At 40.1% G+C, this 15,073-nt stretch overlaps 1 protein-coding gene and 1 long non-coding RNA gene across 2 annotated transcripts; both read right to left on the minus strand.

Annotated features, from left to right (window-relative positions):
- Positions 1–3,527: 3,527 nt before the first annotated feature.
- Positions 3,528–9,104, minus strand: LOC146288731 (uncharacterized). Its single transcript, XR_014755155.1, has 4 exons — positions 6,356–9,104; positions 5,764–5,893; positions 5,408–5,672; positions 3,528–5,293 (listed from the first exon to the last, which is right to left on the minus strand). It is a non-coding gene; the product is annotated as an uncharacterized LOC146288731 (long non-coding RNA).
- A 3,876-nt stretch (positions 9,105–12,980) lies between these two features.
- LOC146288732 (myb/SANT-like DNA-binding domain-containing protein 3) lies at positions 12,981–14,012 on the minus strand. The gene is made up of 2 exons (XM_084698124.1): positions 13,604–14,012; positions 12,981–13,287 (listed from the first exon to the last, which is right to left on the minus strand). Exons 1-2 carry the CDS (start codon positions 14,010–14,012, stop codon positions 13,016–13,018), a joined length of 681 nt encoding a protein of 226 aa, XP_084554250.1. The 3' UTR covers positions 12,981–13,015.
- Between the last annotated feature and the right edge of the window lie 1,061 nt (positions 14,013–15,073).

Consider the following 15,073-nt stretch of genomic DNA (forward strand, 5'->3'; position numbering starts at 1 on the left):
CACGCCCCCTTTTAGTCACATGACACAATCTTTGGAGGACATCCTCAGAACAAGGTTCCGAGGCAGCGTACCAAATTTAGTTTCAGTGCCTCAAACAACTGCTGAGATATGACTTCACTTCCTGTTTGGTGGCTTTTCTGCTGATTTTGATTGGCTGTCACGGACAAACGGTTGTGGGGATCAAAATGCTCTACCATAAATTTTGTGCGGCTTGGTCTGAAGAGCATATCTGGTAATTTCGAAGAAGATTTGACCAAAATTGTAGGAGAAGTAGGATTTCAAAGGTTTTTGATAAAACCGGAAATAGCGGAAAATCTATATAACCGGAAATTGACCCCATAGGATCTGTTGAACTCGTCTTTATCCAGGGAATCCAATGTTACCTCATTTTTGAAAATGGGTCATACGGTTCAAAAGTTGTGTGTGTAAACACAAGTCCAACTTTGACCCATTGGTGGCGCTAGAGTGCCCAAGTATGGGACATTAAACTTTGTGAATTGGACCAGGGGACTGTCGCTCTTGTGTCTACATCCTTTTGTGAAACTTGGTCTAAAGATCATCTGTGCCAAATTGGTTAAACATTGTGTTCTATAAGGTAACACAACTTCCTAAGGTGGTCCGGATTATTATGAGTTTAAGTCATATTAGAAACAGAAACAAACAATATACATTCAGCTGATGTTCCTGGCTGGTGATTAGGTTCTATCGCATTCTCTATCTTGTCCTTGTCTTCCTCCAGCAGTTCCCGGTCCAGTAGATCCTCCTCCTGTGTAATCAGCAGTCAGGTGTTTCCTCCTCTTGAGGGGGCTGAGTAGAGTGCCATCGTTTTTCTCAATTTTTACAACAAGAAATAAGTCAAATTGGTAGCCAGCAGTGTGTTTTTTCCAAATACGTACTTATGAAATAATCAAAGGCCTTCAGACAAACCATAACGGCGAACTGTGGACAGCTCTTTCCCACTTTCTTTGTGAATAGCAAGATACACACACTCTAAAATCATGTTGGATGATTTTATGGGATGATATTGGATGGGTACAGCTATCTTCAAACTATAGGGATATCTACTGTTTCATGACATGAGAATATCAACAAGCTAGATAACTTATCCAAAACCAGTTGCACATCAGTTTTCAGGCAGGTCTGAACGTACCTATCCTAACATTAGTTCAGGAAAATGTTCACAAGCAACAAATTTGGCCCAAAAAGTTTCTGATCTTTAGCTAAAATATAACGTAGTATTGCTATTAATTTACTTTACACAGTTTTCAAATTGAAGCAGTAAATCTAGGTGTTGGGGTAATCTTGTGGGATATTTTTCCGGCTCTGGTCAAGCAAATTGCCCAATTAAAGTCATGAAGGTACATTTATTTCTCACGACTAGTCACCCCTTAACCAATTATATGTATTTTGATCTTAAGTTGTCATGAGTATTTGGCAGTTTTCAGAAAGAAAATCGGTGATTGGACGGCGAAGATACAAAGAAAGGCCCCATGGGAAATTTTATTCCCATATTGGAATGGTCCGGCAGGAAAGGGTTGTCTTCTGTTGCAGGTAGCAGTCTTCGAAGGTACTCGTGACAAGAATGGAACCAACAGCCGCTAAAAAAATGAAGATTGGTGTGGAGACACCAGAGGACACAGAAGGCTACATTCATTTTGTGTCTCCGATCAAAACATTGGCAAGAAATACCAAGTATTTCAATGCAGTATTTCAGAGTGGAAGGGAAGATTACCACAGCACTGTGGTATTTTCACCTGAGAAGCACCACATGTTTTGCCAGGCTGGCAAAAATGGACAGCCAGTGAAACTTTCCAACGTTGAAAGGACATTGAGTAAGTGCATTTTTTCGTTCACAGTTGGTTGTATATTCTGAAGTTGGTATTATGATAGACTGAAGGAGTTTCTCACACAAAAAATTTTAGAACACTAAACGAAGCTGAGTGGGGAGATAGTTTTTGTCAGTGAGAAGGGGGAGCTTAGCTTAAGCATTTCCAATTCTGTTTTGAAGAGTTATCTAGATTGTGAAGGGTGTTTCAGAGACCTGTTGGATGTCCAGGACATTGAGGAGCATCTGATCACTGGGGACTGTTATGAAGTTGTGCACAACAGGGCAAATGTTATGACAAGTTTAAAGAAGGTTGTGCAGTACGTTTCAGTTGCAGAGAGTGAGGTGTCAGATGGTGAGTTGTTAAAGGCAGGACAAACTGATAATTCAGAGTAGGTTAGCTAGAATAGAAAAGGTTTTTAAGTGTAGGGAAGTTTGTTGATGTGTATAGTTGGCTCTACGTAAATTTGCATGTTAATTTGTATAATGGAAGTGAATACAAAATTCAATATAATGAAAAATGTTAGTTGGGGAAAAAAAGTGTTAAGATTAATAATATGTTTTATTTTCATTTTGTATCAGCCCTTTTTGCTTTTGTAAATAAGTTAGTTTTTAAATTGATCCTATTTTTATTATGATGCAGATTAGAACAAATAAAAATGTTAGTGTGAAAGTTGTGACAAATATATTATTGTTTTGTAATGTTTCTCTATTTACAATTATATTCTAAAGACAATTACATGTAACCTTTCCCAAATTACGTCTTTATTTTAATTACTTTATTTCTGTCTTTCTACTTTAAGAATTCCTGGACTTGCCTTTGGGATTTCTGAGGCTGAAATGGTTAAGCATGTCAATATTTTATTATGCAGGAAATGTAAACAGGAAAGACTCATTACAATAATGGAAATGGCTTGTCAAAGACAGTGTGAAAAGTGTACTAGAATAAATTGTTACCAATTATTTTATGACGACCTTGCAAAAAAAAAAAAAAAGTGCTTCAGAATAAACATTTTAGACAATTAAACTTTAAGGTAGCGCTGAAGCCAAATGTGAGTTTGTTTACGTCACATCTTGAGCACGAGGTTCCTTACCGGATGTCACAACTGTTAACGAGCCACACAGAAACACACGTTGCAGTAAGTCCGAAGTAAGATAGCTTGAGAACAGGGTAAGGAATGTTTTGATATTATCAAAATAAAATTGACACGGTAAGTAGAATAGTGTATGATAACATTTTTAAGTCAGCTAATCAGGACATTTTCATATTTAGGTAGTCCAAGATTGTCAATGTTAGCAACAGTGTACTGTTGGCAGCTAGCTAGTATTAGAGCTAGCAGCACAGATGAAAGTTATGGTACGCTAGTTAGCCCTAGCTAATACATTTCAATATTAAATTAGGAGGGTTTGATTCGGTATAACTTTACAGACTGAGGTTAAGAGAACTAGTCTACGTATTGGAAAGTGATGTTCAGTGTTGCCAACTTAGCGATTTTGTCGCTAGATTTAGCGACTTTTCAGACCCCTTTGGCGACTTTTTTTTCAAAAAAGCAACAAGCGACAAATCTAGCTTCTTTTCTGGAGTTATTGGTGACTTTTGGCGACTTTAAGGTGAAAACACGTATCGCTATGAATCTTCATAACGACCAGCGGGTGCCTGCGCGGCCCCTCCCTTCCCCGTTTCCAAGCACTTACAGGCGGCCTCATACCTCGCGCAGAAGTCCCTCCCAGCTGTCTCCTGTTAGCAGGTTAGCAGGAGCTAACAGGAGACGTTCACGGCTCAGCATCCAAGCTGCAAATGAATCCGCGTCCCGGCCAGCAAGCTGCCGCTGACTGATCCCGCCCCCTGACATACAGTCAGGGCGGGATAATGTATATTTTCTTTGTCTAAATAGAATAATAAAATCACTGCACTAAATAAATCACTGTGTTATATATAGATTGACTCACACTGCCTCAGGCTCAGTCACTCACTCACCTCACTTCGTCCACTGTGTGTGTGTGTGCCTCTGTGACACAAACTTTCTTTACCATGTCTAAACTTTACCAGCAGAAATACAGAAAGGAGTGGGAGGCAAACACAGCTTTTAAGGGATGGTTAAAGCCATTTATTGGAGATATTGGACGAGCATACTGCCATTACTTCAAAGTGGATTTCTATGCTAAAATCAGTGATGTGAAGAAACACAGTATAACCCTAAAACACATTCAAAAGGCAAAGCCTTATAACTCAGCAGCACAAACAACGCTGCCATTTATGGTAGGCAAAATTGATAGCTCCAAAAAGGCTGAGGCTACCATAGCATTAGCCATTGCTGAACACTGCTCCCTCCTAGCATGTGACCACATTGGGGAAGCATGTAGGTCAGCCTTTTCTGACTCCGCTGCTGCTACGCATTTCAGAATGCACAGGACTAAGTGCACTGAAATGATCAATGGTGTCCTAGACACCTTACTTCTTGAAAAAGTTGGTGGCAGATGTGGGTGAGCAGCATTTTAGCCTCCTCCTCGATGAGGCCACAGACATCAGTGTGTCTAAGTACCTGGGTGTTGTCATCAGATACTTAAGTGAAACTAAAGGTACAGTGGTATCTACATTTCTGGGGCTTGTTGAGCTGGAGGGAGGAGATGCACATTCTATTGCCCGTGCTGTGGTGGCTTTTTTAGAAAAGTGCTCTCTTGTTAAAGAGAAGCTCCTTGGGATAGGGACTGACAATGCCTCTGTAATGACAGGGATAAATAATGGGGTCCATGCAGTGCTCAAATATGAGTATGGCCTTAAAGATCTGGTCCTCATCCGTTGTGTGTGTCACTCCCTGCAGCTTGCTGTCACCCATGCATCGAATGAGACGATCCCACGCAGTGTGGAGTACGTTGTAAGGGAGACATATAAATGGGTTTCAGTGTCTCCCAAACGCAGGGAGGCATACAAGGCCATTTATGAGACCATTAACTGTGGGGAGAAACCATTACAGATCACAAAGGTGTGTGCCACACGTTGGCTCTCTATCGGGCCCGCAGTCTCACGCATTTTGGACCAATGGGAGGAGCTCAAGCTGCATTTTGAGGTCACCCAGTCGAGTGAGCACTGCTACATGGCTGAGGTGTTATACTCCATGTACAGTGATCCTCAAAATGTGCTATACTTGACCTTTCTGAAGTCAGTGCTGGGAGAGGTACAGTTGGCCATGAAAGCGTTTGAGGGAGAGCAGGTCGATCCTCTCAAGCTACTTGACAGCTTGGTGAGCCTCATTAAGTCTGTGAGCAGCAGGGTCCTGAATCCACTGGCAAAGGTGGATGTCTTGAAAGGGCTTCTCGATGGATACATAAGTCCTGTTCCATACCTCGGTTTCCTTTTTGATTCAAAGGCAGCTGAGCTCCACCTTGCGCCTGACGATGAGCAGAATGTCAGAAAACGGTGTGTCGCCTTCACTATCTCCCTCACCAATGAGCTGAGGATGAGACTGCCTGAGAACATGGAGACATTGAAACACATGTCAGTTTTCAATGTACAGGAAACTCTGAAGCACAATAAGAGCCCAGCAGAAATGGTCACATTTGCAAAGCTCCTTGTCTTCTCACCTGAAGCAATAGACAAGATTGTCCAGCAATGGCGTACCATCCACCTCAGTGTCTGGACTGAGAAAAAGAACACGCTGAGCTTCTGGAGTGAGATTTGGAGGTTCAGGGACGCAGCTGGTCTCAATCCATTCCAGGAACTCGCCATGGCTGCTGTGGCTGTGTTGTCTTTGCCACACTCAAATGCTGAAGTTGAGTGTTCAGCCAGATGAGTGTGGTGAAAACCAAACTCAGGAACAGGATGTCCTTGCAAACCCTGAACTCCATCCTATACATCAGATATGGATTAAAGCTGTCAGGTGAGGCTTGCTTTGAGCACCAGCTGCCTGATCACATTCTGAAACTGTTTGGAACCTCACCTGCTTATTCATTCAAGGCAGCTCCTTCAGCTGAACCTGCAGTGGAAAGCCTGAGTGACGATGAAGAGTCACTGGTTCTGTGAGCTAGCACAGCCTGTCTGTGTTTTTGGCTTCAGACCTCCCTCCACACCTGCAATTAGAGCAAGACTAGTTAACATCATCACAAAAAAACTAAGTTAAAAATGTTCATATATAACTGTGACTTGTTTTAGGCTCCTAAGTGGACCATAAGGTTAAAACAAAGCTAAAGAAGAAAAAAAACATAAAAAAATAAAAAAAATAAAAAAACTTGAATAGGCCTAACTGCCAGAGTGGGCAATTTAAATTGTTAATGTATATTGTACACAACACATGTTATGTTTAAAAGTGTTCATGTTTAAATGTTACCTGTTGTAGGCTCCTACGCGGACCATAAAGTTAAAAAACAAACTTTATTTAAAAAAATATATAAAAAATAAAATAAAAACCTAAGTAACTCTGCCAAAGTGTTCCTTTTTGGTCCCAAGCCCGGATAAAGGAGGAGGGTTGGAATTATTAATTTGTATTTCTAAATATATTTGAGCTGTTCTTACGTTTCTTCTAAGGTTCTTACCTCATTGTTCTCTTGCTCACTTTTCGCGCGAGCGGGAAACATTTCTGTGTGCCTGATCACATTCTGAAACCGTTTGGAACCTCACCTGCAATTAGAGCAAGACTAGTTAACATAATCACAAAAAAGTGTTAAGTAAAAAATGTTCATATATAACTGTGACTTGTTTTAGGCTCCTAAGTGGACCATAAGGTTAAAACAAAGCTTAAGAAGAAAAAAAACATACTTAATAAATAAAATAAAAAATAAACCTAAGTAACTCTGCCAAAGTGTTCCTTTTTGGTCACTTTTGCCGGTCCCAAGCCCGGAAAAAGGAGGAGGGTTGGAATTATTAATTTGTATTTCTAAACATATTTGAGCTGTTCTTACCTGTCTTGCACAGTCCATATCCATGGCGTTTCTTCTAAGGTTCTTACCTCATTGTTCTCTTGCTCACTTTTCACGCCAGCGGGAAACGTTTCAGTGACGACGTCACGACGCCGTGCTCCACCAATCAGAGACGTTGGTGTGACGCTCAAGGATCATGGGTAGTGTAGTTCTTCTTCCAGAGATCGCCAATAAACTATGTTTTTCTTAAAACGAGGTTGATACCATGCAAACTTGTGTCATGTACAGTACCTTGTATCAAGTCATATAAGTCTCCCTTATATGGTGATGAAATTAGGGCTAATAATCTCTTAGAATAGGTCCATGATAATAATCCGCTATGGCTATGGAGAAAATGAATGGGATTTTTACTTCCGGGTATGCAAATTAGGCGATGACGTCATCTAGCGACTTCTAGCGACTTTTAGAACAGCCAATAGCGACTTTCCTCACTGAAGAGTTGGCAACACTGGTGATGTTACGTTTTTTTAGTTGCAGCAATATAACGTTACTGTAGGTTCATGGGAATTTGACAGGACACCCAACCCAGGATATTCTTCTCGCGGTGGACGAATTTTAATGGTAGTTGATATCAGTTATCAGCAGGGCTCTACAGTGCGACCATTTCACTCGCATTTGCACCAAAAAATATTTATGTGCGAACTTGAAAAATAATTTACGAGCACAATGCGCGAGTCACGGAACAACAGCGCGATGAAGTGAAGCATACCATTGATTTCACATGGAAAGCAAGTGACGGAATCGCAACTGCACTATGTAAACATAGCATATTGACGCGCGAGCGACGATTCGCAACCAATGGGCCAGAGCTATAAAGAGTTACGACACTCTGATCTCGCCGACACTTGATCACTTGGTTCAAGTAGCTGTAAAAAAAAAAACACTGCTGGCTGTGGCAACCTGTTTGAATGGTTTTCATCGGGACAGACAGTAGCAGCATTTCGATTTACTGACATTTTCAGTATAGCCTACACATAATATCAATTGGTTTCTGGTGTGTTGTACTATGTATATGTCTGATACTTTATTAACATTAATGTATTACATTAATTTATAACGCTAGGCAGCAATATTGTGGAGCAGACCTATAAATTACGGTGGCCCACAGGTGCACACCACAGCAACATTAGCGAAGCAAACAAAAGTTGAAAACACAACAACATAAACACACAACGACATTAACAAAAATAAAACATTTATAAAAACGCTACATTTAAAAAACAATCTACTACTTACAACACAACAGCATTGGTTCATACCACCAACATCAGCCGAGAACACCGCAGCATTAGCCGAGAACACAATAGCATTAGCCCGAGAACACCGCAGTATTAGCACAAAACCCGACATTTGCAGAAAACGCAATGACATTTGCAGAAACACTGCATTTCAAGTTCACACCAAATCGTTCTCCAGACCACTAGGGTTAGTGCATGCAAAGTGGGGTGTTTTTGGTGTTAAATCAAATGAAGTAAATCAACTATACGGACCACGCTTATGAGTTGCATTATGAGATGAAGAGTCATTAAGGTAAGTTGATTAGCCTAACCTTATTTGGATTTACAGTTTTTTTTTTTTGCTATGTGTTGTACTCGATTAATTAAGTGATGCTTGATTGTTCCCTTCAGAAAACCTGTGCAAATAAGATGGCTTAACTTATTTAACACTTAAGCTAACATGAAAAGGTTAAAACCATTCGCCATCAAAATGGTTAGAGCTAGCTGTTTTAATTGGTGCCTTAAAAATAGTTAATTGTATTTTTCTTTACACTTTATAGGCGTCGTGCTCCAAGTTATTTATCTTCTTGATTTTCAACTAGGCCTACTGTAATGATTGTGCAACACACGTTTTCTAATCACCATAAGACTAATATCTGATTAATTGAACACATCGTAACAGATCTATTTAGATTTGAAAAGCAGAATACATTTCCAATATCCCATCTAAAATGAACTTCCAAAGCATTACTGGGCTCTATTTATACAATAAATTGTAAGCTAAGTACATTGCATTCGTTGTATGACAGGCCAAGATGTATTGTCCATTCTGTGGGTCCACCTTGGAGAACTGCCCTGCCTTTTGCAGTTCATGTGGCAAAAACATTACCTTTCTGAAAGACGCTGCAAACAAAGTCCCAGATGAAAGTCAGCCTAGCACCAGTGCAGGTAAATAGAGAGGTTGTAATAAATGTGTATTTACTCATACATAGTGACTATTAGTCGGTCTATAGTATAAGTAATTTTAGTATATCCTTAATAATTGATTTGCCTCTGTTTGAAGCAGGAAGTTCAGGGAAAAACACTTTGGACTCCTTCATGAAGTTCAAGGCTTTAAAAGAGAGGGAGAGGAAAACATCTATACAAAGAAGAGTCAGGAATCTAAAAAAGACCAAAAAAGCACTGTGAAGGTATCTTCTTGAAGCATCGTTTCTCATATGAGCTGGTTGTCAGTAGTCATGGTTTATCATGAGCTGGTTGTCATAGGCTGGGTTGCACCAACAAGGATTAACTCTTAAACTAGGTTTAAACCAGGGGCCTGTACTACGAATCAAGATCAACATGCTCTGGATTACTTTCGGTTACCCGGCTACTTGAAGCCTAACAATCGCAGTCACGATAAGCGACGGCGGTTATCAATTCTCTAACTCAAACCAGATCTTTCCAATCTAGAGACGTGCGCGTTCACATAAAGGGGCGGTGTTTGCACCGTATGTCCAATCGCAAACATGGACGAAACAAGAGCAGCATATTTCACGAAGGAGGAGCAGACAATCTTACAAACTTTGTCTGCTTCTCTTGCATGAAATATTGTAATACAATCATATCAGGAATACAGACATATAATATAGGCAAAATTCAACAAAGTCGCTGCAGCCAATCTGGCAGAAAATAGCAGCTGTAAATGCGTAAGCTACATGACTTATTGAAGATGTGATCATAATTACACGTGTGCATTCCACAACGTTAAACTTTTGTTGCTGTATTATTTTAGTTGCAACCCTGCAGTGGCAACCCTGCAGTGGCAAACGATTGTGGGAGCAAATAAAAAATAAAACCATAATTCAAAACGGTAAGTCAATACTTGTACATATTTTAAGGCCAACAAGTACAAGGCTGAATTGCCTGAACTCGTCCCTTTTTTAGGATATCTATCAGGGTCACCCCATGGTGGAAGGGGGCTTTTCTTCAGACCCTGGTGGCAGAAGGTTGGAAGCCCAGGCATATGTATGTTTCAAGTAGCCTAATCTATGTGACCATGTTCATTCAACAATTATTTATGAATATTGTAGGAGTGAAATGTATTACTGTTCTCTGCAGTGACTGTCGTCCCACTGTGCCATACAGAGGTAACAGTGAAACTAATAGTCATACGCCAGTATGTATGCCATATGTGGTTGCTAAATATTGATCCAATATACCATTTACTTTCTCATCCAGGTCCTAGATGATCAGGAAACTGTGTCTGCCTGCTCATTTTGGGGGTACACTTTTGAGTTGTATTTACCACAATAAGCAATGAACCTTTTAATAGTCAAATGGACACCTTCAACTTTGACCAAGTGTGCCTTGGAAAGGGACAATGTTCTTTTGTTTCAGGTTGGAGCAGACAATGTGAGGGGCCCTGTATAAAAAAAAACCCTGGAGCTCGATTATTAGAGGCTTTTAATTAAAAAAAACAAGGCTGGAGACAGAAAAACTGGAATATGAGAAGAGATAGTAATTGACTGAATGACACTAAAATTAGTTACACTGACATATTTTTCTGTATTCCTAGGGAAGGGAGAACACATGAGGATGTATTTGTTAAACTTTGTTTTACGTTTTGGTCTTTTTAATACCTTTTTGTGGCTTTCTTGTTGTGCCGTTTGAAACTTTTCTGGGGGTTTTCACCACTTATCTCTTTCAATGTCCTAAAAATGCTATAAAAGTGAATGAAACATCAAAATTCAATGAAAATAGTGAAATGATCATTTATGTATCACTTGTGAAGAGCTTTGTACAGATACCCATTGTTCTTCTTGGTTTGAAAGGTTTTGATTGGGGGGAAGAAAAAAAACATTTCTGATATGGAAATGATTAGAAAATGGCTCAAAGCACCCAAGGACAACAGCATGGGTTAAGTTGTAAAATATGATATCATTTGCATACATTTCCAGAAGGGAAATCAGAACATTGAGTGAAAAACCTTGTTTCATTTTGTCAACATATTAGAGTCCAATGTTTTTACAAAGGGCACTTTGGAAATCTCTTTTTCATCACAACATTAATCAGAATATGGTGGCAACAACCATTAAATAAAATCTGTTGCAAATAGCGGAGCAGACCTTGTTCTTGCTCTTGCTCAGGTTCTCTGCATCACCCACACTATCAAAGTACCCATAGCAAAATAACGAAACGATATGCATACAGTCTGTGGGACTGTGAGTGCACAGCTTCAATGTGTAGCATTGGCCAAATACGGCTCAAGAAGCTGGAAATACGTAATTCCCTCTGCTAAGAACCTATATCTTTCAGAAAGATACTGATGAGGAAATGCGAAAGGGTTTTGTCAGTCTCTAAATGTTCTGTTTCTTCTGAGTGCACCTCTGACAATCCGCGTACCAAGCTCCATAGGAACTTCTATGAACGGTGACGACATTATCGTCAAGAATGAGTTAATGGGCGGGGGTTTTATACCGGTTGATCTCTGATCTCCAACTTAACCTGCTCCCGACCAGGTTAGCCGTTCAGCATGTTACCATGGTGATCTACCCCGGTAACAAGTAATCCACCGTCGTAGTACAGAAAACCCTGGGTTGAACCTGAAGTTACCTCGCTAACGCCAAATCTTGATTCGTAGTACAGGCCCCTGGTTTGTTTTTTAATCCAGTTGCACCAAACTTTAAACCTAGTTTAACCTTAGTTTACAATTAATCCTGGGTAAATCTAACCCTTTGGCAATCTCTGTTTAATTTCCATTGAAATCTAGATTAAATTTAAATCTGTTGCACCAGTCATTTTAAACCTAGTCTAAACCTGGATTAGCAGTTATATTTAAACCACCCCTGGAGGAGGTTTATCTCAGTTTCATTGACAACATGGCTGCATATCTTCGCTGGATGGGGTTAGAGGAAAGAGTTCCTCGCAGGAAAATTAGAGATAGGCTAAACCCAATTGAATTCTATGACAACAGCAAGTTTTCACAGCGGTATAGATTTTCAAAAGAGTCTGTCATATACCTAAATGGTAAGGTTGGACCAGCAATCAAGCATGGAAGTGAGAGGAATTTTGCTGTGCCACTGCTTCTCCAGCTCCTAGTTGCTTTGCGATTTTATGCTACAGGGTGTTTTCAGATAGTTGATGGAGATCTTTTTGGAGTTCATAAATCCACAGTCTGCAGAATTGTCAGCAGAGTGTCCAAGGCAATTGCAAGTTTAAAGGCTCAGTACATTCACTTTGTACCAAGGAGAGAGACAACAGTTGGATTTTATGGGAGAGCAGGTTTTCCAGGAGTAATTGGGGCTATTGACTGCACCCACATTCCCATTACCAACCCAGGTGGTGAGAATGGGGAGCTGTTTCGGAATCGAAAGGGCTACTGCTCAATTAATGTACAAGTTGTGTGTGATGACCAGGCCCAGATCACACACATTGTTGCAAGATGGCCAGGATCCACACATGACAGCCGAATCTTTGACAACAGTCAACTTTGTGCACTGCTGGAGAGAGGGGAGATCCGTGGACACCTAGTGGGGGACAATGGCTATGCATGTCGCCCATACCTGATGACTCCACTTTTGAACTCTGAGACCCAGGCAGAAAAAAACTCCAACTACTCGCACATTCAAACAAGAGGGGTAATAGAGAGGGTGTTCGAGGGACTCCGCACAAAACTGGACACTACCCTGACCATCATTTTTGCAGTAGCTGTTTTGTACAACTTTGGGAAGAGAGTAGGAGATGAGCTACCCGAGGAGGATGAGCACCCACTTGAGGATGATCTGGAAGATGCTCAAGTGCAGAATGCTGCAAACGCAAATGGCAATGCTGTCAGGAGAACACTGATTGAAAACCACTTTGCAGCGTAAGTAAGGTCAGTATTGGCAGAATATTGTTATATTTTGATTGATATGTGCACTTATACAATAGATTACCTTAACCCATACTTATTAACTAATATGCTTCTTACTTTCTCATCCATACAGGGAGGAACTAATAAGAACAGCAAGACAAGGGGACTGCCAATTTGATTGAAAGAAACATTTTACTCCAATAAATACATTACACAATTTCAGTTTCAGAATTCATTCAAAAATCTTTCTATTTCTTGTGACTGGCTTAGATCCAGTAGCCTCTGCTTCTGAAGAGTTAGGACCTCTTTCTGTAGCAACAGGACATCTTTTTTAATTTTTGCATTTTCAATGTCGAGCATGCATCTCTCCTTCTCTAATGTGAGAAGCTCCTGGTGAGAGCTAAGCTTAGGGTGCTTCGCAGGGGGCTTCACAGGTGATGCTGCTACTTTGATGTTTCCATGAGGCTCCACTTGCTCCAGTACGATGATAGTGTCAACTAGACAAAACAAAAAAACATATAAAACATTAGGAAGCTACCTACAACTGTATATGCACAATGCACTTTACTCTTGAGATCCAATGACATAGGCAATAACTAATTTAATAAATTACCATAGGCTACTAAAGAGAACATGGAACTGTTATTTCTGTAGTATGATGTGCTATTCAATTTGAAAATGATTAACATCTGAGGGGTATGTACAGTAATACATCATGCTCTAACAAATGCTTTTTAGGCAAAATTATAGCCTTTCGTCATTTTTGTCACGTTATTGCTGCAACCAACGGCGTTGAAGTTTGTTGTTACTTACTTGCAGCTTCTGTGCCTGTACTGTCATCTAATGCGCCGTCATCGTCGTAGGGGTTGGGGAAAATCTGCTGCGGGATCATGTCAATTATCTTCTTTGAAAGAGGATCCGTAGCATTGATTGGTGGTCCTCCGCCGGTTTGAAATTGGCTACGCCTCTCTTCTGCTGCATCTTTTTTGGCTTTAGCCTTGAGGTTTTTCCAGCAGGCTTTAAGTTGCGCCCTGTCCCTCGTCTCTTTAATACCGGTAGAGCCATTGAAGTGCTCAGCTAACCGGACCCAGTTACGCTCCTTCGTTTTTAGAGTATTGCTGTCAGTCCTCTTGTCCTCAATTATCACCCCAAACTCCTTCATCAATTCAGTCAGCAACATCTTTTCAAATGTTGAAAAATGTGACCCTCTTTGCCGTGCCATAATGTTATAGTTAGCTAACGTTAGCTGGCTAAAGTGACGGGGTTGATTAGCTATTTTATATCCGTAGTGGTAGGTATAAACGGTAACTAACGGTAGCTATCAGTAACGGCATTTATTCAAAAAGCAGCTAGTTTAGGAAAAAGAGCGCATGCAATCATTTAGGGCTATTTAGTTCCGTATATGTTAAACATACGTTGTGAATTTGTTTACATTTCGTCGGAATCCATCACAGCGGACATTGAACATAAACTAATCCTGTTTTAACCCTTGTTTAAACTAGTTTAGCTCATCCAGGGTTAAAATTAAGATGTGCAACACATCTCTGATTAATTATAAACCAGTTTAAACATAGATTTACTAACCCTAGATTAACTCCAAACCAGGATTAATTTAATCCATGTTGGTGCAACCCAGCCATAGTGTCACACACCAACACTACCACCAGTTTGTTACTATTTTGACTAAATAACAATTTTTCTTCAGATTCATGTAGGAGTTATGAGTAGTATAAATCACACCCTTAAACCTGCGAGAAGCAAGTCCCTGCCTCTTGATGTTAAACCTAATTGTTCCTCTGAGCAACTTTTACAAGCTGCTGTAAAGAAATTGAATGATTTTAATCAAGACATGGAAGATGGTCCCTATGTTTTGTTGTATCCTGATGCTACGGAAACCAAAAACGTCCGAGGAACAACAATACCATTCACAATTCAGCAATATAAGGAGGCAGTTGGAAAGCCTTACCAAAGGATAACACTTTAAATTTGCACACTGGAAGATTTCTCAAACAAAGGTTTGTGATTCTAATAAAAATTATTACTAAACAAGACAAGCTTATTACAACTGATATTTAAACCCATACCTATCATTGTTTTTAAAGGTTATAGCGTTAATTGTTCAAGCTCAGATGAGTGAGGTCCATGTAAATTTGAACCCTGGAAGTCCACTTTCTGACACCTTGGTTAGTAGTGCACCTTAGGGACTACCTTATATTGCTTGTCTCTTAAAGTGTAATATCATTTATTTTATTAAATTGTTAAATTTGTATTGTATACAGGTGT

This window comes from Hypomesus nipponensis, chromosome 5 (assembly GCF_054491055.1).
Source record: "Hypomesus nipponensis isolate SF chromosome 5, ASM5449105v1, whole genome shotgun sequence".
Classification (NCBI taxonomy): domain Eukaryota; kingdom Metazoa; phylum Chordata; class Actinopteri; order Osmeriformes; family Osmeridae; genus Hypomesus; species Hypomesus nipponensis.